This window comes from Pelodiscus sinensis, chromosome 6 (assembly GCF_049634645.1).
Source record: "Pelodiscus sinensis isolate JC-2024 chromosome 6, ASM4963464v1, whole genome shotgun sequence".
Taxonomy (NCBI): domain Eukaryota; kingdom Metazoa; phylum Chordata; order Testudines; family Trionychidae; genus Pelodiscus; species Pelodiscus sinensis.
In genome coordinates, this window is record NC_134716.1 from 129,092,662 (window position 1) to 129,119,394 (window position 26,733).

A 26,733-nucleotide genomic window follows, 5' to 3' on the forward strand; every position below is an offset into this window, starting at 1 on the left:
AGCTGTGCACAAGGAAGAACCGGTTTTGTACTTTTATGGTCTCCCAGAGCGAGATGGGGAGAACACACTGGAGCTCATTTGCAGCTTCTTGTCCGAGTACCACTGCTTCAACGGGACCCAGTGCAGTAAGCACATAAAGGATGCTTACAGGTTAACCACCACTCCAGGCAAGCAGGGCGTGCCAAGGCCAGCAATTGTGAAACTTGCAAATGCCGAGCAAAGAGATTTCATTTTGCAGAAGTCTGTTCTCTTGCAAGGCACGGGGGTCAGGATTCTTGCTGCTGAAGAGAAAACTCAACAGATGGGCCAAAGGGGCTGCCGGGCAGATCCACGCTCATTCCTGCAGCCCAGCCCCAGGAAAAGCCACTGCAGCTCGCGGAGGCGTGAGGAAGAGCCTCAAAGAGCTGATGGCAGCGAGCCGCTTCCAACAGACTCTTCCCGGCTTAGGTGCAAAAACACAAGTAGAAAAGCAGCGTGTCTGGGGGAGAGAGTTGGCTGTGCTTCGCAGTCAGCCTCAGCGAGGAAAAGTACCTCGATCTCTGACCTTGAGGTGAACATGGAGCAAGGATCCCAAATTATAAATAACTGTAGCTACCAAACGTCACAGAAAGGGGACTCTCCTCTGCCCCTTCTCCATATTTCCAATACACCTCCACAAACTCTTCTGCTTTGGGCAAACAAGCCACCTGAGGAAGGTAATTTCTGCCCCTCTCCAGAGACCTCAGATCACACCGGCCCTGTACGTGTGGAATACAATGGAGGAGAACGTGGGCCTGATGCTGAAAATGTGCCTAAGAACAGCTCTTCTCCTTCCGAGGGCAAAGCTGAGGAAATCCCTCCAGGAGAAATCCAAATTGACTGTAACCCTGTGCTGGAGTGCCTTAGTACGGAGCAACTAAATCTCCTCTTGGAAGAGCAGTGTACAAGCGCTCCCACACAAAGCAGTGCTCACACTGCAGAAAAACGCGCGGAGAGCAGTGATACTCTGAAAGATATGGTCCAAATAGATCTAAACGACCAAGATCAAACTGACCAGGTCTTTCAGGATGTTTTGGAAAACTCCCGGTATTTCCTTGAGCATTCCCAAGATAACGTTGACCTTGTGAACATGAAGTTTTATACTAATAAACTTGGGAAAGCTATTAATCATTTTAGGTCTGCTCTACAGGTGGTGTTTCACAAGCTGGAGACCAGTGACTCTGAAGTCCTCCTGGAGAACACCAGCTTCCCAGTGGAACAGGACGGCCGACTTGCCCTAAGTGGTGTGTGTGGTAGCTCAGATAACTTTACAGAGAGCCCCCGCAGTCAATCTTCTGAGAGCCAGGCCAACATGTCTGTGAACAGTGAACCTGCAGGTCAAACACAGTTGGTTCCTTCCACACTTCCCCCTGCCTCTCAGGAGTCGCTAGATTCTCATTTGGGGTTGGGTTCTGACCCAGAGATTTATGCTGGACAGTCCCTACCTGCTGGTGAGATGGGAACAGATGTTAGTGCTCTACCCGTGCAAGCAACGGAATACAGACCCATGAGCCTTGAAAAGGTGTGTGCAGAGACCATCTACCTGAACAAGTGCATCAACAACTTCAAAAATGTGCTGAGGGAAAAAAGACAAATGCGTAGGAGACTTTTAAAGGACCTAGCACAGGAAGCAAACTCGATTTCAACGGATGAAATGAATTCAGGTATATCGAAATTTTATTTTTTTTCTAAAGTCTCTTATTCCTGTAGTTGGATGTGCAATATTGGGTTTAACTCAGTGAGGCATCACTTGCTATAATGCTTTAGAAAGGGTTCCGAAATGGTTGCATGTACAAAGTATGTATGATTTAACCATATTCACTCCATTTGTCATCTTTTATGTCCAGGTTCCTTCCCAAGTTAGTCGTCACAAAATCCAATAGGAAAGTATTTACTTCCCTCAGTCATTAGACTTGCCGGGCTCAGGAGTGGAACCGCTGTGTAATGAAAGGGTCCACATTTCCTTCAGGTGGCTCCATCAGTGACTAGTAGAATAGTGCATGTTAAACCAGCACCCATGTGCCATGCGAGCAATGAAATGACAGCTGAAGGCCATGTACCTGGGTAGGGTGACTTCCCATTTCTGTAGCTTTTCTGGAAGCGCTATCCACGAGGTGAGACCCTGGGGGAACATGCTCCTGTTGCTGACAGGGACTCGTTCCATTGGCTTGAACCACTCTCGTGCAGTGCTAACATCAGCTGTGGTAGCCAGACACCTGACTATGCAAAGGCACCTGTGTTGTAGGTGGAACTGGCCTGGTGGTAGCCATGGTAGGGCTGAAAAATAAAATCCCTTCACATGCACAGTAGCCATGGCTTTGAGATGATGGTCTTAACGGTAACCAGTACTAGAGAGCCAGTCGCGGCTACTGTTCAGGAATGGTGCCCACCCATTGTGTATTATGTGAGTAAACGGTTCCTAACCACTCGGCTCTCCTGCAAAGCCGTGTTATCTCACTGCAAGTGTAGGCAACACACGCAGAGTCAAATTCTCAGTTGGCAAACACTTGAGTGGAGTTTGCTGATCTACCTCGGCTTAGACTGTGGCCCACAAGGCGGACCTGTTTTCACAGCGATCTGGTAAAACAAAGCCTTGTAATCCTCACTGTCTGCACCCCTACCCTCGGGTTAAACGTCATGGGGCAAACCTCCTTAACTGGAAATCACCGTAAAGCCAGGGGAATGTTGGTGAGATGTAGGGCAAAGGCAGCATGTGTCTGAACCCTATTTTGAAACCGCTATGGATTTTCCTGATTTTTAAGTCGTGATTCCTTTTGTAGTAAGTTATAAAAACAATCAGTAATGCCCGTCCCCCTCCAAATCAATCAATATTTGGCTTCAGTAGTTGGTAACCTTCTCAAGGGCTGTGAATTACACTGGTTTTTAATGTGTAGTTCGATTTTTAATGTGAATTGTTTTGTTGCAGAATTTATTAAGAGGATGTTGTGATCCTTATTACTTGAAGTATTAAATGTTCTTGGAAGAATCTGTGCTTAGCACTTGCTTTCACATTTTTGAAGGCAGTTCTCAAACAGATTTCAATAGGGCAGAGGGGAATGTCTCTTTGGAAGATGTTTTCTAAAGTGGCTAATTTTATTCAGCGCTGAAATGTCATACTCTTCTTAGCTCTCACCTTTTTGGATTTCAAGGTGCTCAGGGGTATAGCCTCATCGGAGCCTGGGGGAAGAGGAATGTTTTACAAATCAATGTATTCATTTTTATCTAACTTTTGGATATAACCAAAACAGACCATCTTGACTCCTGCTGATTTTATCATGGGCAGTTCTGCAACTCGCCTCACAGCGATTTATGAAGCCCTGGTTCATGTACGATAGACACACTAATGTTCAAACTCCCATAGTAGGCAGTGTCAGGCCCAGCCCTACGGCAAGGTGCGCAAAGCACATATTTCCCTTGGGCCCCACGGTTTCAGGGCTCTGTGCTGCGGAATATTCACCATCCATTGACTGGGTCCAGGGCCCTGCTCTCAGTGTCCTGGCTTGTGCCCCGCAAACCCTTTGCCTAGGCCTGGGCAGTGTGGTCTAGAGGAAGGAACGACGTTCTAGTCTGACTTTGACATGGGCTTCGGGGAGAGCTTTAGATGGTTCTGCAGCTCCCTGCCTCAGTTTCCATATGTGTAAAATGGGGATGATGTAATGATCTGTCAGTGCGCGCAGTGCTTTGAATACGCAAAGGAACGTCCAAGCTGTAAGTGATTATCCCAGTTGCTCTAACACATCAGATGGAGCAGGCGTCCTTAGGGCAGGATCTGTACTGTTCTGAGGGAGGGTTGGGAAGCAATGAGAGGCAGGGAGGAGGTCAAAGCTGGAAGTGGAGAGGAAACTAGTGAAGTGAGGGGAGCTAGAAGAGGAGGGTGGGGGAGCTGGGTTGGGCCCCAGTGTTTGAGGGCCTGGAGGATGATGGAAAGATGCTGTGCTGATTTGCAGGCGGGGAGGTGGAGAGAACAAAGGTTATAGCCAAGGTCTTCGAGGGAGGGCAGGAAAAAGTTAATCCTAACATGTGCTCCGTTAAAATGGGAGTGATCTAGTGTGTGTTGGCGCAGAAGATGTTCTAAGAGGGGAGCTGCCCTCAGGTCCTGTGGTGGGTTGTGTTCACTGTGTGTAACTTACACTAGGTCACCGCACTCTCACTGCAGTGGAATCTGCCTTACCAACTCCAGGGGCCTGACGGCATCTTATTTTTAAACAGTTTTTCTGTGTCTGGGTCAGCTCCACTGGGGACCTGATCCCTCTTGCCTGCTTCTCCGCAGCTATGATCTTGAATTAGTTGTTCGTATCATAGATTTAAAGATTAATAGTCATCTGGTAACTATGCAGTGGAGGAACAAAAATAACCTGGAAGGTATTAATAAATCCTTGTGTGTTCTGGTGAAGGCATCGTTGTATAAAGGTTTAAATGACTTAGAGTTGTACCCAAATGCTAATGACCTGAACAGTTTAGACCTTGGCAGATGTACCGCAAGAGGGACTGTGTTTCAGTTAAACCTGAAGGAAAAGGGCAATGGCAGACACATGGCAGAAGCTGAAAACTGAACCAGTCATTTGGACGGAGTTCTGTGGGGAGGGTCAAATGGAGTATTTTGGGTGATGGTGGGAGGCGGAGGATAATAGGTGGGGCTGGTCACGTCACCTTGTACTGGGGGTGCCTGGCGCTTCCCCGTTAATGATTTGGGTTTCAGTTGCTTGTAACTTGGTTGAGAATTCATCGGGTGCGACTGAAATCTTCCATGCCAGGTGTCTGCCTCAGGGTGATGGGCTTTTAAAAAACCAAGCCAGGCCAATCCAGCCTTTTCCAAGAATAAGGCGTTTTTCCCGCTCCATTGCCCCATGCTTTGCAAGTGCCCTTTGTGGTTGGGAAGGGCCCACTCCCATCCCTGTTCAAAACAATCCAGCCAACAGCAACAGCTACAACCTGTGCACGTTTGGCAGCTTCTGGGCCTGTGGAACACTTGAGTCTGCACGTGCTCAGTAGAGCGCTTGTCTATTTCAGTGGCTCGATTCCCGAGACCCCCTCTGCACTGAGCATGCTCCAGCCACAGGGCTGCTGTGGGCTGTGCTGGTGCGGGCCTGGGCACCTGAGCTAAGAGCAGGCAGCATGTGGGCCCAGGTATGACGGAGGCGGAAGTTAGCTCGTAGCTAGCCTAGAGGAGACGAGAGATGGGCCCGTGTGACACAGGAGAGTAGGCTGGCTGAAGGATGGCGTGAGAGAGACCTGGGACTGGCTGGGCAGGGAGATTGGGCTGAGAAGCAGTGGGGCAGAGGAGGAGGTAGGGAGAGCCAGAGCTGACCAGAGCCCGGCTGCAGGGGCAGACTGTGGAAGGGGAGTGGGACTGGAAGGCGAAGCGAGGGCTGGGAAGGAGGCAGGGTCCGTACAGAGACACGTTCGAGGGGGTGACAGAGGGTGTCCTGGTCGGGGGAACAGGCAGAGGAGTCTGGACCGTTAGAACACACTCCTCTCCAGAGCCCGAGTGGAGCCCACACAGCCGGAGCGGTCAGCAGGCGTCTGCGAAATCCCCGGTAAAGTCTTGTGTCCAGACCCCGCCCATCCAGATTCATCGGGGCGGCTGGTCCCTAGCCTGTAGCAGCAACCATCCTATGAACGGGGAGACCCAGCCATTAGAGGGGTCTGGTGCAGTGGCGGCAGTGTCCCCTCCTCCCCCACTCACCACATGGGTGGCGGGAGCTGGAGGAACCTGACAGCTGCTCTGCCCACTGCCCTCCAAGGCTACTGTGGTAGCTTGTCTGTGGATCACGTGAGATAATGGCGAATGGCCCAGTGTCGTCTGCCTTGCTCTCAGAGGGGTGGCTGTGTTAATTCCTACTGGTCAGATGTATTTGGGCATAAGCTTTTGTGGGCAGAGAACCACTTTGTCAGGTGCACAGACGAAAGCTAGTGCCCAAATAGACCCGCTAGGTTTTTAGGTGTCGCAGGACCCCTTGTTGTCGTCATACTTAGTGACATTTGTTGCAGTAAAATATACTTTGCACCACCAGCTTGTAGCCACCGGGGTCAACCCGGAAACCTGGGGTAATGCTGTTGGACTGTCGCAGTGTGTTTTATACTGTGTGCGTTGCTCAGGGTCATCAGATACTCTGTGTCTTGGTATATTGAGGTGCAGATTCTAGGAGCTGGATAAAGTCATATGTTCATATTTGTGTCCATCTTTGTTTCCATAAAGTCAACACTAAGATAAAAACACCAATGAATATTAGACTTTGGACTCTATTGATCTTGCAGTTTTTTTAGCCATTCCATCATGTGTAGCTGCTCAAACAGAGCCTAAAACTAAATTAACATTTTATTTGAACCGAGATCTTTATAGAAGTCTGTTCATTAAGTTCTTTTATTGAAGTAGGGATGTTAAAATGTGTTTATTTAGCTAAACATGTAATGGCTGAAATTTTCAGAGATTACAAGTTTACGTGTGGGGGGGGGGGGGAAGCCAACACAGGCAGCTGACTTTTCAGCTGGCTCCCCGCTCATACCGGCTCCCACAGCTGTATCTCGTACAAAGGCAGTGGGGGCGGGGAGGGGAGAGATGCACGTTCATAGAATCATAGAATCATAGGACTGGCAGGGACCTCGAGAGGTCATCGAGTCCAGCCCCCTGCCCTCAAGGCAGGACCAAGCTCTGTCTACACCATCCCTGACAGATGTCTATCTAACCTGTTCTTAAATATCTCCAGAGAGGGAGATTCCACCACCTCCCTTGGCAATTTATTCCAATATTTGACCACCCTGACATTAGGAGGTTTCTCCTAATGTCCAATCTAAACCTCCCTTGCTGCACTTTAAGCCCATTACTCCTTGTCCTGTCCTCAGAAACCAAGAGGAACAAATTTTCTCCTTCCTCCTTGTGACACCCTTTTAGATATTTGAACACCACTATCATGTCCCCCCTTAATCTTCTTTTTTCCAAACTAAACAAGCCCAGTTCATGAAGACTGGCTTCATAGGTCATGTTCTCTAGACCTTTAATCATTCTTGTCGCTCTTCTCTGTACCCTTTCCAATTTCTCCACATCTTTCTTGAAATGTGGCGCCCAGAACTGGACACAGTACTCCAGCTGAGGCCTAACTAGTGCAGAGTAGAGCGGCAGAATGACTTCACGAGTTTTGCTTACAACACACCTGTTGATACAACCTAGAATCATATTTGCTTTTTTTGCAACAGCATCACACTGTTGACTCATTCAACTTGTGGTCCACTATGACCCCTAGATCCCTTTCCGCCATGCTCCTTCCTAGACAGTCGCTTCCCATCTTGTATGTATGGAACTGATTGTTCCTTCCTAAGTGGAGCACTTTGCATTTCTCTTTATTAAACTTCATCCTATTTACCTCTGACCATTTCTCTAACTTGCTAAGGTCATTTTGAATTATGTCCTTATCCTCCAAAGAAGTTGCAACCCCACCCAGTTTGGTATAATCTGCAAACTTAATAAACGTACTTTCTATCGCAATATCTACATCATTGATGAAGATATTGAACAGTACGGGTCCCAAAACAGACCCTTGCGGAACTCCACTTGTTATCCCTTTCCAGCAGGATTTAGCACCGTTAACAACAACTCTCTGACTACGGTTATCCAGCCAATTATGCACCCACCTTATCGTGGCTCTATCTAAGTTATATTTGCCTAGTTTATCAATAAGAATATCATGCGAGACGGTATCAAATGCCTTACTAAAGTCTAGGTATATGACATCCACCGCTTCTCCCTTATCTACAAGGCTTGTTATCTTATCAAAGAAAGCTATCAGATTAGTTTGGCATGACTTGTTCTTCACAAACCCATGCTGGCTATTCCCTATCACTTTATTACCTTCCAAGTGTTTGCATATGATTTCCTTAATTACCTGCTCCATTATCTTCCCCGGGACAGACGTTAAACTGACCGGTCTGTAGTTTCCTGGGTTGTTCTTATTCCCCTTTTTATAGATGGGCACAATATTTGCCCTTTTCCAGTCTTCTGGTATCTCCCCTGTCTGCCATGATTTTTCAAAGATCATAGCTAAAGTCTCAGATACCTCCTTATCAGCTCCTTGAGTATCCTGGGATGCATTTCATCAGGACCTGGTGACTTGCTGACATCTAACTTTCCTAAGTGATTTTTAACTTGTTCTTTGTGTGGGCAAAACCCACTTCCTCAGATGAGCCAAGTGAAGTTTAACAGGATGAAGTTTAATAAGGACAAATGCAAAGTGATCCACTTAGGAAGGAGCAGTCAGTTTCATACATACAGAATGGGAAGCGACTGTCTAGGAAGGAGTACGGCAGAAAGGGATCTAGGGGTTATAGTGGACCACAGGCTAAATAGGAGTCAACAGTGTAATACTGTTGCAAAAAAAGCAAACATGATTCTAGGATGTATTAAAAGGTATGTTGTGAGTAAGACATGAGAATTCATTCTTCCACTCTAGTTTGCGCTGATTAGGCTTCAGTTGGAGTATTGTGTCCAGTTCTGGGCACCGCATTTCAAGAAAGATGTGGAGAAATTGGAGAGGGTCCAGAGAAGAGCAACAAGAATGATTAAAGGTCTAGAGAACATGTCCTATGAAGGAAGGCTGGAAGAATTGGGCTTGTTTAGTTTGGAAAGGAGAAGATTGAGGGGGGACATGATAGCGGCTTTCAGGTATCTAAAAGGGTGTCACAAGGAGGAGGGAGAAAACTTGTTCATCTTGGCCTCTGAGGATAGAACAAGAAGCAATGAGCTTAAACTGCAGCAATGGAGGTTTAAGTTGGACATTAGGAAAAAGTTCCTACCTGGCAGGGTGGTTAATCACTGGAATAAATTGCCCAGGGAGGTTGTGGAATCCCCATCTCTGGAGATATTTAAGAGTAGGTTGGATAAATGTCTATCAGGGATGGTCTAGACAGTATTGGATCCTGCCATGAGGGCAGGAGACTTGACCTCTCGAGGTCCCTTCCAGTCCTAGTATTCCATGATTCTATGAAAAGCTTTTATCTCCCCTCTGCTTCTCTGAGGAAGTGGGTTTTGCTCATGACACTATTTATATATTTTTGGTTGGTCTCTACGGTGCCACAAGACCACTCAGTGTTTAAGTTAGACGAACACGATGACCCCAAACTCTGAGCCCGAGCTCGTCGGGGAGCTATGTACACGTTGACACTTTCACACCTTAGTTGCAATATTTTAATTTTGTAGCCAAATGTATCCTGATCCAGAATCTCTGTGAAAAGCCTGAGATTTAGCTGCGTTTTTGCTTGTCATGTTCATGAAATGATTTGATTTTCCAGTGATTGAGTTAGAAGCAGCTTGTCTGTTTTAATGCTATCTTAGTGACGGCATATATGTAATTACACCCATAGACAGAGCAACTTCACAAACGGTTTTAGCTATTCAACTGATTGCCTCTAGTTGCTATGAGGACTTGACTTAGTGATTGTTTTCTATAAAATCATTTGATTCCTTCGTACAGACACAGAACGATTGCACGGAAAGGCTTGTGAAATGGCTCTTCGTAGCCCTAGGAATCACTGTGAACTAGAAGGGCAAGTAACAGTAAGAGGTTCCGCGACTCATGCATAACTTGGCTGATGCTGGCATTGCCCTTTCTAGTCCTGCTTTATTTTATTTTTGGGAGACTAGCTTAGCTGTGAAAAATATCAGTTTCATTGAATCATAGAATCCCAGAACTAAAGGGCTGGCAGAGAGCTCAGAAGGCATCGAGTCAGCCGCCTGCCCGAAGCAGGACCAACCCCAACACAATCATCCCAGCCAGAGCTTTGTCAAGGTGGGGCTTAAACAGCTGGAGATTCCCCTCACTTCCTCTAGGGAAGGGTTCCCCAACCTATGGGTCGCAACCCAAATATGGGTGGCCATTACATTTCAAAAGGGTGGCCAAGTGTCTCCCCAGGTGGCTCTGCCCCCCTTCCTACACCTGTTTTTGAATTGCCTTGGGTCACCAAGTCTTCCTGAACTGTCAAAATGGGTCCCCATCTGGAAAAGGTTGGGAACCGTTGCTCTGGGGAACCCATCCCAGCGCTTCCCCACCCGCCTAGGGAAATAGTTTTTCCTAATCTCCAACCTAGACCTCCCCCACCGCAACTTGAGCCCATTGCTCCTTGTTCTGCCACCTGCCCCCACTGAGAACAGCCTCTCTCCAGCCTCTTTGGAATCTCCCTTCAGGTAGTTGAAGGCTGCTATCAAATCCCCCCTCACTCTTCGCTTCTGCAGATTAAACAGACCCAAGTCCCTCAGCCTCTCCTCATAAGTCATGTGCTCCAGCCCTCGAATCGTTTTGGTCATCCTCCGCTGGACCCTCTCCAATGCGTCCACATCCTTTCTGCAGTGGGGGCCCAGAACTGGACACACTGCTCCAGATGTGGCCTCCCCAGAGCTGAATAAAGGGGAATAATCACTTCTCTGGATCTGCTGGAAATGCTCCTCCTAATGTCCCCCAATGTGCCATTAGCCTTCTTGGCTTCAAGGGCCCCCTGTTGACTCGTATCCAGCTTCTCATCCGCTGTAATCCCTGGGTCCTTTTCTGCAGAACTGTTTCTTAGCCAGTTGGTCCCCAGCCTGTAACATCCTTTAAAGTAAAAATCTTATTAAAAAAAGAAATGGCTCTTGTGTAAGAGATAGTCTCAGAAAAAGTAAAAATGTTACCTTGGAGTCTATTTTCTGCTGACAGCAAGAAAGAGTAGGAAGCAAGGAAGACTTTGGTCTTTTCAAATTAAATGTTGTATAAATATATAAGGATTCCTAAAGGGATATATTCTAAGAAATTCCTCTTTAAGTCTCCGCTTTTCTGTGACCAAGAAGGTTTCATTCCACAGATGTTGCCATTTTCTGATGAAAATTGGGAAAGGAGGCAGCCTGTTTCCTGCTTTCAGAGGTTGTTTCCCCACGCACTTAGTGCCTAGCCACTGACCCAAAAAAGATGGGGGAAGCAGATGAATCTTGTAGCTCGCCTTAAAAGGTCACCACTAGGCTGCAAAGCAGGCCCCCTTACCCAGGTGTAGACACGACCTGTGTTCTCTGAAAGTTTCAGAAGGGGGAGCCGAGTTAGTGTGTAACTGGAAAAACTTAACCAATAGTCTAGCAGCACCTTAGAGACTAACAACGCATGTCGATTGTATCATGAGCTTTCGTGGGCACAGCCCACTTCTTCAGATGACTGGAGTATTAAAAGTCCAGTTTCCAAAATAAGTTGGTGATGGGGGGAGGGGGCAAGGGGAATAGTGAATTAGGATGTTCATGTTACATAAAGCTGATAGATAAGGTTCAGATGGTTCTTAAGTGCCCATTGTGCGTCATTAGGACGTGGAAGGTAGTGTGCTAGCCAGGTAATGTCTTTATTTATGCCTTTGCGATGGCCCCCAAACTTGCAAATGAAGTTAAGTTCCAAGGCTTTCCTGTGTATCTGACTTGTGGAATTGGCCTGAAACAGCAGGAGCAAAATGCAGGACAATGTAGCACTTTAAAGACTAACAAGATGGTTTATTAGATGATGAGCTTTCGTGGGCCAGACCCACTTCCTCAGATCAAATAGAAACAGCAGGGTGACTCTGAGATCCATTAAGGAGTTCCCCAGGGAGGTTAAAGTGTTCTCCAACAGGTTAATAACCTTTGTTCTGCCAGTAGGTCAAAAGCCAGGAAGCGAGGGGAGAGAAATCCGATTTACACCTATGTCCATGGGAAATGCCCGCTCTCTCTGGCAATGACGTAATACAAGCAATGCAGGAAAACGGCAGCATCCTTGACAAGGTTGAGAAAGGGTTAACTGCCTGCTATTCTGGACCCCGTTTTAAACGCACTGTGTATGTCCTTGAGGACGGAGCTCCCATCTGCGGTGGCATGGAGAGGGGAACAGTGTGCCCAAGCATCCTAAAGCTTCCAGACCATCTTTGCTGGACGGGTGCACTCCTGGCTTTCTGCTGCTTCATTGCACGCCACTCCTTGAGCGTATGTGCTCTGGAAGCACCACAGGTGTACAGGCTCTCAGAGGTTCCTGGGTTTGAAAGCGGCCTGGCATGTGCGGAGCTATGAGACGGTGCTTACCCTGCAAAACAGAGTCGTTCTTGCTGGGCATGGAAGTGGGGAGGGGAGCGCTCTGGTAGGTGTACGATGTAGAGGCTCTGGCCCTATGAGTTAGGGTTGGAAGAGGGACAGAAAAGTGCAGCTAGGAGGAGAATCGCGGGGGGAGTGGAAAGAAAGGCAGGGATATGACGAGACATTGGTAAATACTGCAGCAGACCGCTGGACGCCCCCTCTCACTCCCCGCATGATCACTCAGTATGCTTCCTGGTGGAATAATTCCAGACTGGGTCCTTCGAGAGCCAATGTGGGGCAATATGCTATTAGCTGCTGGTGCCACCTAACTGAAACTGCACTTTCTGGCAAAGATGAAAGAGCCACTCCCGCAAGGCCAGTACTTAGGGAGGCTTTCTCAGTGCACTGGCAGGCAAAATTCAGTCCCCTTATATTGGGGGAAAAGGTAGTTGGAAAATGCCAGCTTGGAAGATGTTCACTGTGCAATAAATGGAGCCATTTTCCCCTCGATTTCCTTCAGCGTTCTGTGGCTTAGGCATTTGGTCTAAACACTGTTAATACTAGAAGAGCGACTCGTCCTAGGGATGTGTCAATTGCAGACGAATCACACAGGGACTGGCCTTATCTGGCAGGCAGGTATGTAAAGTGCACGATGCAGCCTGTACAATTCTGAAAAGAAAATGGGATTATGAAAAGGTCGTGATTTATTTAATGAAAAGGGAACTGAAGCCTTTTTGTTTTAAAAACAAAGTAATGGATAACAACTTGACCCCGAGGTTGAAGCTCTGACTAAAAATAATCCATGTTTTAGCACAATAGACTTGAACATGTCATTGTTTCAGAAAAGCATGTGAAACCCTTCCCACCACACACACGGCGCTTGGACTCTCAGCAAAGGTTCACGCCGCCTTCCGCAGCGCTGGCGCAAAGCCCGTGGCAGAAACCTACTCAAATAACTCTCTTCTCCTTCCTTTTTTCTCTTTGCAGAAGGAAGTAGAGGAGAACTTCAGGTTAATACGTACTGTGCATTCTAACCAGCCTGTCTCCTCCTTTTCGGACGCTCCAGCCTGTGTGCATGCTCTGTCTGACTGTAACCACTTGCTTCAGCTGAGGCTTTCGGATTCTTCCTGAGAGTAGCATGTGTTGGCTTTCAGAGGAATCGCTAATGTCTGTCAGCTAAGAGTCTGTTCAGTGCGAGCTTCCTCTCAGGAACCAGTAGTCATACTTAATAGATTGTGAGATTGCTCAGTGGCACGGTAGAATCTGTGTATGGAAACACAGGTGCCCCATTGGCAAAGGGTAAGTGGGTTCAAAGCAACCATGTTTTCTTGGGTGTTTTCTAGTACCTCATTACTTGCTGCCCCTCTTGGTAATGGAATGGTTCCAATGCACACTCTTCATCGCTAGCATCACTCAGTTCGTCTGTGTTCTGTATAAACAGTGTGTTTCAAGCGGAAACGCCCGTTTATGGGCACTAATGGCTCTGGGGTGAAGTGACATGATGTGACTTGGAATACTGGTTTGTGGAAAATTCCGATACCATTCCTTAGCGTCTGTACTGTCCACTTGGGATCAGTGTCGTGTGTTCCAGTAGGCAAAGTAAAGGGTACAGTGGTGGCATCTGGGCTTTGACTTGCTCTCTGGTCATGGGACCTGTGCTCGGATGTGCATCGCTGCTTGCTGCCAGGCAAGTACAGAGGGGCCCGGCTTACCTGTGTGACAAATCACTGAAAAATGTTGGTTTCCCCCGTCCTATCTCCGGGATGTTTATGAAGCTGTTCATGGAAGGCTGTGCAATTTCTTAGCTTGTATTTTCAACTTCTGCTGCAGAGGAAATTCCAACCTCTGCCCCCCACTGCCTCCTCCAATAAACCCCGCAATTCTTTCAGTTGCGATTTGTTTCCTTTTGGCTTTTTGAGGCTGGGCCACATGGGCTTGGCACTCGCTGCATGAATTGCATTTTGTTAGGTTCTCTGTCTGGAGCTAAACTGGTGTCCTGCGGCAGTCTGAACCTCACGGGGTCATTTGGCTTGTGCATGGAACGAGTCTCCCCAGGTTTCACATAGTCCTCCTAATTCAGACGTTTGAGCTTTAAGCTTTAGCTTAGTTACTTGTGCATCAGCTGTGTCACATAACCGCTCCTGACACAGAAAAACCGACATGTCTGTGTGTAACATTTTACCCCTCAGTCATCTTCCTCCTTCCACGTAAGAGCAGCAGACCCCTGCCTGGCTGCTGAGTCTGCCGCACGGTCAGCTGTAATTGCCTAACCTTCGCTGTCCCCCAGCTGTCCTGAGGATGATAACGTTTCCATCAATTGCTTAAGCGGATGCCTTTTCATTGAAGCTTCCTTGCAGATACAGGGGACTTGGATGAAATGGTCGTCACTGGTTTTCTGTAACTTTGAACGTTGTGCAGAATTGAGCAATCACATCGGGCAAGCTGGACCCTTGATCCAGCATTTTCATTGCTCTGATGGCTTTGTTAGTTTGAGCTCGGCATTGCCCCCGAAAGCGCGTGCTCAGAGGTTCACGGAGGCACAGTCTCTCCTCCTGACCCTCACAAAAACAAATGTAGAGTTGGACATTTTTTTTCAGTCGTTTAACATGGTACTTCCACACAAGTAAAGGCCTTTAAAAATAACATCTTCAGCTCTCTCTGTTTGGTGGGTTTACTTATCCGTATGGCTTTCACGTCTACTGGTAACGTGTGGTATGCAATGCTCAGAGGACTAGCCAGTGAAATAGATGCTTAAAGGAGAGCTTTTCCTGTGTTCCTGGAGGGGACTGGCAGCTCGGGGCTGGTGTCGTTAGTCTGCATCCATTCCATACTTGGTGTGTTTGCCCTTTGGTTGCTTTGGTTTCTATTGTGTGACTTTCTCTCTCTTAAAATGCTCCTCTACAACAGTGCTCAAACGGGCCTTTCCTCTCCAGACAGAAGTGAGGTGTTTCACTGAAGTAATTCACAGTATAAAATGCAACACCGTCTAATTATTTTGGAATAATTAGATCAGAGGACTTGTAACCCTAGCCCTTGCGGTCGCTGCATCCGCAAAGCTCTCATCACGCTCCGTGTCAGCCTCAATGAGAGTTTTGCCTCTTAAGCCTAAATGAGCAGCTCTGTTAGGTTGGCTCATTATTCCAAAAATATGGGCTGTGTTTTGGCTTCTCATTAGGGTTGTTTGTTAATCACGGTTATTGGTTGATAGGAGAGTTGTGAGTTACAGCTTCAGTAAACTCTGCTGGTGGAGTACTTGCTTCCTGCGAGGGGTCCCACAGTTGTATGTGCGACAGTTAGCACTCTACTGGGTAGGAAATATTTGCTGGATCAGGTCCCAGGTTTGTACAATTATTGGCTGTCAGTATGAGCAGCATGGAACCAAGTGATTGGGATGTGACGATGCAGGTTTTATGTACTTGAGTAAACTGTTAATGCTCTGTTATTGAAATATGTTGTTATACACATGTACACTTGACCAAAATGAATAGTAAAAATAATATTGCACTTGGAACAAACATTCGGGCTTACAAATGTGGCACTGGATTTTACACCCCTTTGTTGAGTGGTTCCTAACTTTCAGCAGTCCAAGTTGCTGCTTAGGAGGGAGGGACGTCTTGAGGAGAGGAAGGATGGCAGAAATGCTGGGGAAAAAGATGAGAAATGGTTCCTGAATGACTTAGGGTGAAGGCGTTGGCAGTGGACATTGGATATTAAAATGCACACTTTGTCTTTGCTTTCCCTCCCTGTTCGGTTTGTGAGGCACAGCGACTAAAATGCCAGCCATTCTTTGGAACCACTTTCTTCTTGGCCACGTTTCCACCACTGCAGTAAGTAGGCTGAGTTGACCTAAGGTACGCCGCTCCAGCTCCATCAATAAGACAGCTGGAGTCGACTTACTTGAGGTTGACCACCTGCAGAGTTGATGAGTGACACTTGCCTATCAACTTACCTTATTCTTCTGGTCAGATCGATTGGAGAAGGATCTGCAGTTGATTTAGTGGGTCTTCACTAGATCCTCTAAATTGACTGCCGGTGCATCTGTTTCCAGAGCATGGATCCTTGACTGTAGTGCAGATCCTGGCCCCTTCATGTTGAGTGTTGGACTTTCTGGCTTTGAGAGAGGTCTGGCTGCCTCAGCAGCGATCTGGTCTGAGCTAAGAGCTGCTGTCTGCCAAAGCCGAAGAATCTTATATTAATTCAAACAGTCCTGTGAGACCCATAGCTGGCTGCTGAGCCGTTTCCCTTTCCTGCTATCTTCCCTGCAGTGCCATCTTCTGAGCACCTGCCTGCAGGGAACCCACTCTAGCAGCAATGCAGTTGGATGTCTCTGCCCTAGAGGCGCCAGTGTGGCTCTCTGCAAAATGGCACTAGCTGCTGTAGGGAATGTTGTGATGTTAGGAACACACTCCTGCTTAGGTAGCATCTCCTGGGGTACACCTAACTTCTACTGATCCTAACACAGGAAATGCAGCTCCCAGTCCCAGCGAGTGCAGTGGCCGTGTCTGTGCACCTGTGCGTCGTTGTGGTAGCTTCCTTTGCTGTTAGTGAAAGCCGGGCACTCATCTGGGAGCACAAGTTGGCCCTTGAGGTGGGGAAGATTTTAGAAATATTAAATATTCTGGGCAGTATTTTGCTAGTGTGTTAATCTCTCAAACTGGCAAATGTATAGTTAGCGGGCCTCAGCTGAGCGACTCAGTACATTTCCTACCATTCTCTGTATCTGAAGTTCTTTTCAGCAATAAACAGTGAATTGGTGTTGGATTTGGTCATTGTGGCCAGTGGAAAAATTACTTTTTTTCCCCATGTTACTGCTACATGAGCAATAAATTGATAGTTTCAGCAAGGTTTGACGACCCTATTTGATTTAATAGCTACGTTCTTTATTCCATCTTCTCTTGAAGCTTATGGGAAAAGTGCGAGAATTATTCCCATATGCTGTTTCTCGGCTTTGAAGGGAAATATCAGTTAATATTGTTCTCTAGATGGCCACTGGCCCCAGGTGTCCTCACTAGGCGTTTCCAGATCTCCTCAGTGGGCATGGAGAAGCCAGGCTCTGCTCAGGCAGGGTTGAGGGCCTGGTTTCATCGGGTAACGCCCCCTCAGAGGAATGCTCCTTCCCCTCCACAGATGCTCCAAGATATCTGAGGAAACTCCATTGATCTTCCCATTTAGTGGTGCTTAAAACTTATGTCTCCTGCTTGTTCTTCAAAACTTGACAATTGTGTACAGGTTGGACCTCTCCCGTCTGGGATTCTGTGGTCCAGCAATGTCCGTGATCCAGCAGGGCCACAGATATTGATAGACCAGAGAGCCCCGGCCACAAAGGCTGAGAGCGACAGCTGGTCTAGTCAGTGGCAGCCTGTAGGACCAATGACCTGGGAGCAGAGAGCACCGGGAGTGACTGCCACCCTGTAGTGGGGTAGGGACAGAGAGCCCCAAGAGTGGCTGCTGCCTTGCATGGGGCCGGGTGCAGGGAACCCCGGGAGCAGCTGCTACCCCCGCACCGGCTTGGGGAACCCTGGGAGCAGAGCCTCACAAGCTGTTCAGAAGCAGCAGATCCAGGCAGGTGGGCCGGAGGAGGTCAGGCCTCCGGATTCTGCTGGGGCGGCAGCCAGGAGGGGAGCCCCGGGAGAGCCTGGAAGCCTAACTTCCCCTGGTCTGGCAAATTGCTTAGTTTGGGACGTCTTGGGTCCCAAGGGTGCCAGACCAGGGAGGTTCAACCTATATTTCGCAGATAGATATATTGGTGTGTGCCAGACTTAATTTGAACAGTCTGAACTGTAGTATCTCCATGGCTGGAGATATTTACGGGCAGGTTAGACAGACGCCTGTCAGGGATGGTCTAGATGGTGCTTAGTGCTGCTGCAAGTGCAGGGGACTGGACGTGATGGCCCCTTAGGTACTAGTCTGTGATTTTCTTGCAGCAATTCCCTCCATCCTGTCTGATCTGTTCAAGCCAAGGTAGATTGCATGCTTTTCAGGGTCGGAGTCTTGTTTTCTGTCTAGACTGTCATGCACACCAGTGGAGATCCAGAAATAATAAACAATGGTAAGGAAATGGGACTTTTTGCTCCTGAGAGGTGGATGATTCAAACGGGGTTTTCTATGTGACTTCAGATCTTCCACGGAGGGCTTGTAGGAGGATGTGATTGCCCATGATGTCTATGTGGTGACCACAGGAGAGGGAGAGAAGGACCATCCTTCCTGGTGCTGCGCCCTCCTCTTTTTAATCCATTAGTTGAGGGGAGTCAGTGTGCTGACAGCTGTCCCTTCTTGTCGATGGGGAGTCTGGGGAGGACACCCACTTGGAGAGAGAAGGGCCTGGTCGACTTGAGCCTCATTCCAGCTCCGGAAGATACTGACCACACTTAGGTGGTGGTTGTCGGTAAAGTGGGGTGTGTGCGGCCAGCCAGTCTGGCTCTCACCTCAGGCAGTCATAGAATCATAGAATCATAGAATAATAGGACTGGAAGGGACCTCGAGAGGTCATCGAGTCCAGCCCCCCGCCCTCAAGGCAGGACCAAGCTCCGTCTACACCATCCCTGACAGATGTCTATCTAACCTGTTCTTAAATATCTCCAGAGAGGGAGATTCCACCACCTCCCTTGGCAATTTATTCCAATATTTGACCACCCTGACAGTTAGGAATTTTTTCCTAATGTCCAATCTAAACCTCCCCTGCTGCACTTTAAGCCCATTACTCCTTGTCCTGTCCTCAGAAACCAAGAGGAACAAATTTTCTCCTTCCTCCTTGAGACACCCTTTTAGATATTTGAACACCGCTCTCATGTCCCCCCTTAATCTTCTTTTTTCCAAACTAAACAAGCCCAGTTCATGAAGCCTGGCTTCATAGGTCATGTTCTCTAAACCTTTAATCATTCTTGTCGCTCTTCTCTGGACCCTTTCCAATTTCTCCACATCTTTCTTGAAATGTGGCGCCCAGAACTGGACACAGTACTCCAGCTGAGGCCTAACTAGTGCAGAGTAGAGCGGCAGAATGACTTCACGAGTTTTGCTTACAACACACCTGTTGATACAACCTAGAATCATACCTAGTCGCTCTTAGCTGTGCTGGTCTCTTATTCCACATTTCCCACTCTTACCTCACAAACTACTCTCGGCTTTGCAGATGAAGTTCTGGAAGGGCATGAGGCCGGGTTGCTGCCCTCTTTCCCTGCGCTGCCTCTTGAGGTCCCATCCCCTGGGGCTGGGGGGAAGGGCTCCAACTAGGGGTGTAGGTGCTGGGATAAGGCCAAAACTGAAGCATTCAGGGTGTGGGAGGGAGCTCTGGGTTGGGGTTTGGGCACTGGCCAGGGATAAGAGCTGCAGGAGGAGACTCCAGGCTGCAGCAGAAGTGTTCAGAGTGCGGGGCGGGGCTCAGGGCTGGGACAGGGGGTTGGAGTGTGGGAAAGGGTGCAGGGGGAGGCTCAGGGCTGGGACCGGGGGGGGGGGGGGGGATGGAGTGTGGGTTCTGGGAGGGGGTTTGGGTGTGGGAAGGGGATTTGGGGGGAGGAGGCTCAGGGCTGGGGCAGGGGTTGGACTGTGGGAAAGGGTGCAAGGGTCAGGTTGTGGGAGGGAGTTTGGGTACAGGGGGAGGCTCAGGGCTGCGACGGGTGTGGGGGATGGAGTGTGGGTTCTGGGAGGGGCTCAGGCCTGGCAAGGGGGGTGGCGTGCAGGCTCTGGGAATTAGGGTGCAGAAGAGCGCTTGGGGTGCAGGCTCTGGCTAGTAGGCCCAGGTGATTCCCGCAAGTCGCTGGCACACCAGGCACCTAGGCAGGGGCCAGGGTGACTTGTGCACTGTGCACTGGCAGGTGCCACCACAGCTCTTGGCCAGTGGGAGCTGAGGAGCTGGTGCTTGGGGTGGGAATGGCTCCCAGAGCTCCCTTGGGCAGCCTCATCTCAGGAGGCAGAGGGACATGGGGCCACTTCTGGGATCTGCGAGAGCCTGTTTTAGCCCCACTGGGCTGCAGACCAGGCTCGTAGCAGCCTGGTCAGCAGGTGCTGACGGGAACCAGCAGGGTCCCTTCCCCACCAGGCGTCCTGGTCATAAATTGGATTCCTGGCAACCTTCCCATGAACCCCGAGTGTCGCTTAGCAAGAGGCAGGAAGGCGCCCCTCCTTCTCCAGCTCTCCTTACAGTGAGCAGCGTAGCGTCTGCACCGCGCCCCACCGGGCTCTTCACGCACACTCAATAGTTACATGTTTTTCAGTTCTTGCCTCATTCCATGGAGGCATTTTTAAAGAGTCCAAGCAGCATAGTGAAATGCCAGTTTGCCCACGAATGTATGTTCCTACACTGTGGCTTGAACTGACATGTGCCAGATGTGACCCTGAACACTTGTGCCGAGGGCTGGCAGCTGTCCTGGCTCTCCGCTGGGCACCTGGTGAAAAGCGGGTGTCCCTGGGTACCCAGTGGAGGGCAAAGCTTTTACACATGACCCTAAAGGCGGAGCTGGAACAGCAAACGGAAGGCTTTGTTTTGTGGCTAAGGAAGGCCTTTTGATTGGTGCATGAATAAAGGACAATAGGAAGCTAAGTACATTGTCCCTTGCTAAGTAAATCAAGGTTGCGTATGTCTCTAGCTTCATTCTGTCCCTCCTTGTGCATTTCTTACAGCCCATTTTAATCAATAGGATTAAAATATGACTGTACCCTTGGTGGTCTAGAGCGGTAAGGAATTCTTTGGCTGGCTGGGGAAGGCTGGAGTTGCTCTTCTGAGACTCCTTTGGCAAGGGGAGGTGCACTGAACAGGCTCTTTTGGTCCTCCCTTTAGGTGTTTGATGAGATTCCATCAACCGTTTGTGTATCCCCATGACCTGTCCCGCCTTGCTGCAGTCATTTTGAGGTGCTTCTGGAAATGGAGTGTTTGTGTGCATTGACCTGCATGACGTGTGCTCCATTCCACCTCTCCCCAAACCGTACCCTGCCGAGTTAGTTCAGGGTCTCTTCTCTGGGAAGCTAACTTGGTTTCTCTTTCGTTATTTAAGGGTCAAGATGATGGAGATCCGTCAAAACCACCTTGGTTCAAAGAAGGGTAAGTGGGCTTTTGGACTTCTTAGTTTTCCATTGTTACTGTTTCGCAGTGTTTTGTTTCTCATTTCACTTAAGCAAAAGTTCGAGCAACGTGCCATCAGCAAATGGCTTTGGATGGTTCTCTTCTGCTTGTAACACTTCAGCCATTCCATTCCCAAGGGCGGGGTGTGGTGTTTCACAGCCTCCATCCAAATGGAGAGGAACCCAGCACAGCCAGTGTGTGCACTGTGCAGCTATTCATGTCGAGACCCACCCTCGAGTACTATGTAGGGATGGCTAAAGATGGGTATGGTTGTAATACGTATTTCTAGTCCTTTTGGTCCAAATTACAATGGTTAAAGGGTTTAAAACCTCAGCGGGGGGCTTCATGTTCTTGGAGTCAGCCCCGTTCCTGGCTACATGAGAGGGTAAAACCAGCATCTTCAGATAAATGTTGAACAAATGCTATTTGTGTTCAGATGCCTTGTCTTCCTGAAAAAAATGGAATTAAAGAATGTGGAGCAACCATGCTCGAAGTGCAGTAATGCCAAACTGGAGGGGCTCCGCAAAGCTTTGCAAAATCGCTCTTGTTAAGTCATGGCCCCAACTGTTAATCCGGACGCATCCGTGTGAGATGGGTTGGTTTGTTCCCGCCAGTGTGCCAGCCACAGCAACTGGGACATTGTGATTACACGTCAAGTCAGTGTGACACTTTGCATAATGGACATCCTGCTGTAGCTTCTTCGTAACGAATTCGAGTTTCTCCAGGATAAAGATGTGGACCCCCTTACCCATGGCTTGATGATTTGCTGTGAATGCTCTTCGGATAGAAACGTATGGCTTTGCTTGGGTTTTTCCATTCTCTCCTCTTGCCTTTGGGCATGGTGTGCAGAGGCAGTGTTGTCCTGAAATCTCAGCCCGATATTGATTCTCCCTGTGTGTAAACGGGATAGCAGGGCATTGAAACAGGTTTTCTTAGGCTATGAAGGTAAATGGCATAAGGCTTTGTTCTGCAGCTCTTCTTTTTCTAGCAATTGGTTTGCAGCATTGGCTTGGCCATGGGTAGTGTCTTGCCACACCTGCCGTAGTTTAGCGCTGCCTAGCAACCTGCTGCCTTCCAAAGGAGCCCAAGACTCTGCTGAAGAGGTTGGTGGAGAAGTGGCAATTATCAGTAGCGGAAGATAGTGATTTGTTCTAACTCTAAACAACACCTTCCACTCGCTTGTTAACACAGCGTTGGAATGACAAATAAAGCAGTTCAGACATGGAAGACAATTTGCTGGCCTGAGTGATGGCTAGAAATTACTCTGTTTGTGCTAATTTCTGATTGGAAAGAATGTGTGTTAAAGGAGATTGGTACTCGTCTACAAAACTTAAACTTCTGTCTGACAAAATCAGTCATTTAGCACGGTCCCCCCAGAAGTGTGATGTGCAGCCCTGTTGTGATTTATATCCTGTGTTCCCCCCATCGAGAGATGCAGTGAGAGCGCTCAGGTTGGAAGGGTGTGAATACCGATCACAGGTAGCTCCGAACCAGTGTATTGATTCTGGGAATGGACGGCAGGGGAGGGATCGCTTCCTGTTCTGTTCCCTCCTCTGGGGCACCTGGCATTGGCCACTGTGGACACACAGGACGCAGGGCCGGATGGACTTTTGATCTGACTCAGTGTGGCTGTTCTGATGTTCTTCTTAGATTCCCCCCTTGTATATGCTAAAACAGCCATACGTGTTGTAAAGGCACAAGAAGAGCTAGCAAGAAGTTTGAAGGAAGCAGAGACTTGGTCTCAGAGATCTGGGTAGCCAGACCTCCAGGACAGGGCTGGAGAACCAGTGGCCTGCTGCTTCCTGTTTTCTGGCCCACAGCAGAGCTCTCCACCGCAGGCCAGATACCTGGGCCAGGAGATTCAGGGCATGGCGGAGAGAGGCTACGCCTGGGCCACCCAGCAGTGCCTTGCTTACCCTGCTATAGCGTCTGCACGGATACCCGGGGGAAAAGGCACAGGAAGATGTTGCTTGCAAGCGGAGGCGGGCAGGAGTGGAGGGAGGAGATGAGTGTTGTATGGGCTGCTGCCGACATGTACCCAGATCCGTCCAGTGCACTGTATTGGGCCCTGGGAGCGCAACCCAGAACACAAAGGAGGGCCAGGAACTGCGGGGTTGCTGTCCACTTCAGAAGTAGCCACCCTCCTGGGGATGCAGTCTGCTGAACTCGTGCACCTTCGACTTCACAGTCGGGTGCTAGAAAATCGACTGAACAAAGTCAGCCTTCTCTCGGTGTAGACAAGGCCTGAGTGCTGCCAAGGAGGCCAAGGGAATCGCTCTGGTTTCCACGGAAAGCACAATGAGGAGTGACGGTAGTTCGAATTAACTCTCTTAATTCGAACTACCTGGCCCGTGCAGCGTGTAGCCGTGGGCAGGTAGTTCGAGCTACCAGGCATTTAAAAATGGCAGCGCCCAGGAACATGCAAATGAAGTCTGGGATATTTAAATCCTGGGCTTCATTTGCAAGTTGGAATGCCTACATTAGCCACTCTACTTCGAACTAGGGTAGCAGTGTAGCCAGACCCTTAGAGACTGACAAATATATTTAAATAGTATCATGAGCTTTCGTGGGCACAGCCCACTTCCTCAGACCTGTAGGCTGGTCATTCTCCCTTAGATACTTGCCCCCCTTATCTACCCCTCTCTCACACCATAGCAATATTTGAAATTCCTGAATCCCGGCGGATACACAAAAAAGGGGTAAGTGTTTGTGTGACAGGAGGCTGGAGTTAGAGTGAACAGTGCGTGTCTGTCTAGAGCAGGGCTACTCAACTTTGGAAGCCCGGGCGCCACACCGATACTCACATTACATGCCAAGGGCCGCAACTTAAGTGTGGTTGCATGTACATGCAAATATATGCAAGTGACTTATTTCACACTAATGGGCATGAATACAAAGATTAAGGCAAGACTACACCGACACACATGGCCCATTTAAGTCAGTTCTGCTGATATTAATAAAACGCAATAGTATTTCCACCCATATGACAGCACTGTTAATGTGCAATGACAGTCCAGGAATTTAACTACTAAAACGCATCTCAACAGAAGACTATTCTATTGACGACTCTTTATTTTGGCTCCCACCTGCAGGCTATGTGTTGAACCCTGCGCAAACCCACACCACACTGCGGGCTGTCAACAAACGGCTGGCCCGCAGGCCAAGTGTTGAGTAACCCTGGTCTAGAGGTTGAAGTGTTGCTGCCACAATTTTGTGTGATTACTTCTGGAATTTCCTTTATCAAAACATGAGAATTTTTTTCTGAAGAAGAGAGAAACTGGTTGAATGAGGGGGCAGGGAAGGGAGACAGTGGCGGCCAGCATGGTTTCCAAACTTCTGAGAACTTTTATGAAATGCGGCACAAAATACCAGAAGTAAATTGTGGATGCAAATGTACCAAAAGAAAGCAGAGTGATTCTTAGCATTTGGGATGAACAAGGTTATTCATTTGCTTCTGTAGCGTTTTCTGTTTGTTACCGAGTCACGTTTTGTTGCATTAATCCTTTGTCTCAAAATTGAGTCCTTCTGTTTACATTACTTTATTAGTAGATGGATCAATATTTGCTATAGGTCATGTCTGGCTTCTGCAGGATGATTTGTGACAGGAGATCTTACTCTTCCATTTCTGTGAGCTTGTTAACACATTTCCCCCTGCTTCCAGGCCTGCAGGTGGTCTCTATGGCATTGACAGCATGCCTGATCTACGTAAAAAGAAACCAGTTCCACTTGTCAGTGATTTGGTAAGATTTTTCTTTCTACGAATGTCATCATTGCTGTAGTGACTTTGTGTCTTGGGGTGCAGTGCTCTTTAGTACTCCAGTCAATTTTAAGTGTCCAATTATTTTAAATAAACTTTAGATAAGTTAGTCGAGTTCAGCTGTAGCTAGGTTCCTGATGAATTTGGATTGGACAACCAGTGACCTTTTTACACAGAGTTATGTTTCCTGGTTAGCCTGAATGTAAAACTTTCACCTTACTATGGATGTGAAAAGAAAGGTTTGCTTTTTCTCTACCAATCTTTACTGAAAACTGGCCCTCTGGTTCCTGCTATGCCAGTTGATTTGTTAAGAGTCTGGTTTCTAATCCCAGATACTAGAGACCAGTGTTCACTTCATTATCATGCAGACAGTTAGTAGTCTACCTGTAAGCAGTTATGTATTGAATTAACATTTGCGATCTGAAAAAATCTTGATCAGAATTAAATGTGTTTTTTCAGACAGTTTTTCTTCTTTGATTTATTTCGAGTGAGTATTTAAAGAGGACTTTTAGAAGTGTTTAATTCTTGTGCAACAATGTATTTGATAATTTTTTACTCAAATCATGGTTAAAAATGAAAACAGCTATTCTGATATGTGCTGAGACTGTTAAAGAGAAATAAATCTGCCTTCCATGTCTTAGTGTCTGTGCAAAGACAGTGTCGTGCAACTTGAATGTTAAACACTCTTCCCATCACTAAAACCTGTTCGCACACCGTTATGTATTCCGATAGAAACCGCACACACAGTGAGGTCAGCTAGCTTTCTTGCATCGAGGGCATGTCAGATGAGTACAACTTTTATGGGTGGTGTTGAATATTATATGAGGTACAGCTAATTCAGTAATGCTTAGGAGAAGGTGTGAAATCGCTAGCCTCCAGGCACTGATATCTAAACGTATTCTATGAAAAGACAGAGAATTTGGTTTGTACGTCTGTCATCTGACAGGTGTCTTACTAATGGCTTGTATTCCTGGAAACTCTGTATGAATTAACCTGTTGTACTTCTTTTGTATGCTTTCACTCTCTCTCTTCAGGCTATGGTAAGTGGAGCTAAAAACTGTCCACCACATCTCTACCCAAAATCAAGATTTTTTTTTAACCTCCCCTCCACTGCTTTTTGCTGCTTGTTTTGAGTTGTGCCGTACCACGGTGCATGAGGATGCCACGCTCTGGCCCGCCACATCACTGACTCAATGAACAGTCTCAGTCTTCCTTCAGGCGTCATAAATGAGAGTAAAAGAAGGCCTCTGAGTGGGCTGGCTGGTTTCGTGAGAATCAGCAATGTCTTCGCTCTTCTCCTTCTCTGCTTTCGTACAGCTGGACTAGCCTGTTTCCTAGCCTTTTAGAGAGTGGTTAGATGCTGGGAGCAGGTGCTGAAAAACAGTAATTGAAAAAAATTGATGGCTGCCCCTCCCTAATTTGTAATGTGAAGGTAGCTGCTCTGGGAAGGGGTGTGTCCATTATCTTCAGAGATGGCCACGGACTGAGACACAGACACATTCAAGCTAGGGATGTGAAAGTGTAACCGTGCACACAGTTAACTGGTGTGCCTGAGCGGTTAACCTTCATGGTTACCTGCAGGCTCCCAGTATGTGTAGGGCGCAAAGCCAGCTCCTGGTGCACACCAGCTCCTTGTCCCCCATCCCTGCACGCCCTGGCTCCCCGTGTGCAATCGCTGACATTATCAGCGGCTACGTGTTTACGTGAGGAAATAAATTTCAACATTCCTCATGTAAACATACACTGCCATTCCAACCCCACAACTCCTAGACTTTAAGGTCAGAAGGGACCATTATGATCATCTAGTCTGACCCCCTGCACAGTGTAGGCCACAGAATCTCACCCACCCACTCCTGGAATAAT

The 26,733-nt window shown here is 48.1% G+C and overlaps 1 protein-coding gene across 7 annotated transcripts in view; it reads left to right on the forward strand.

The window, feature by feature from the left end:
- UNC13B (unc-13 homolog B) overlaps window positions 1–26,733 on the forward strand; it is a 341,091-nt gene that overhangs the window by 188,711 nt on the left and 125,647 nt on the right. For all 7 annotated transcript variants that reach the window (XM_075932833.1, XM_075932834.1, XM_075932838.1 and 4 more), the window contains 2 exons: window positions 21,046–21,092; window positions 24,775–24,853. In XM_075932833.1, the coding sequence (XP_075788948.1) occupies window positions 21,046–21,092; window positions 24,775–24,853 (126 nt within the window). The remainder of the gene's footprint in view (window positions 1–21,045; window positions 21,093–24,774; window positions 24,854–26,733) is intronic.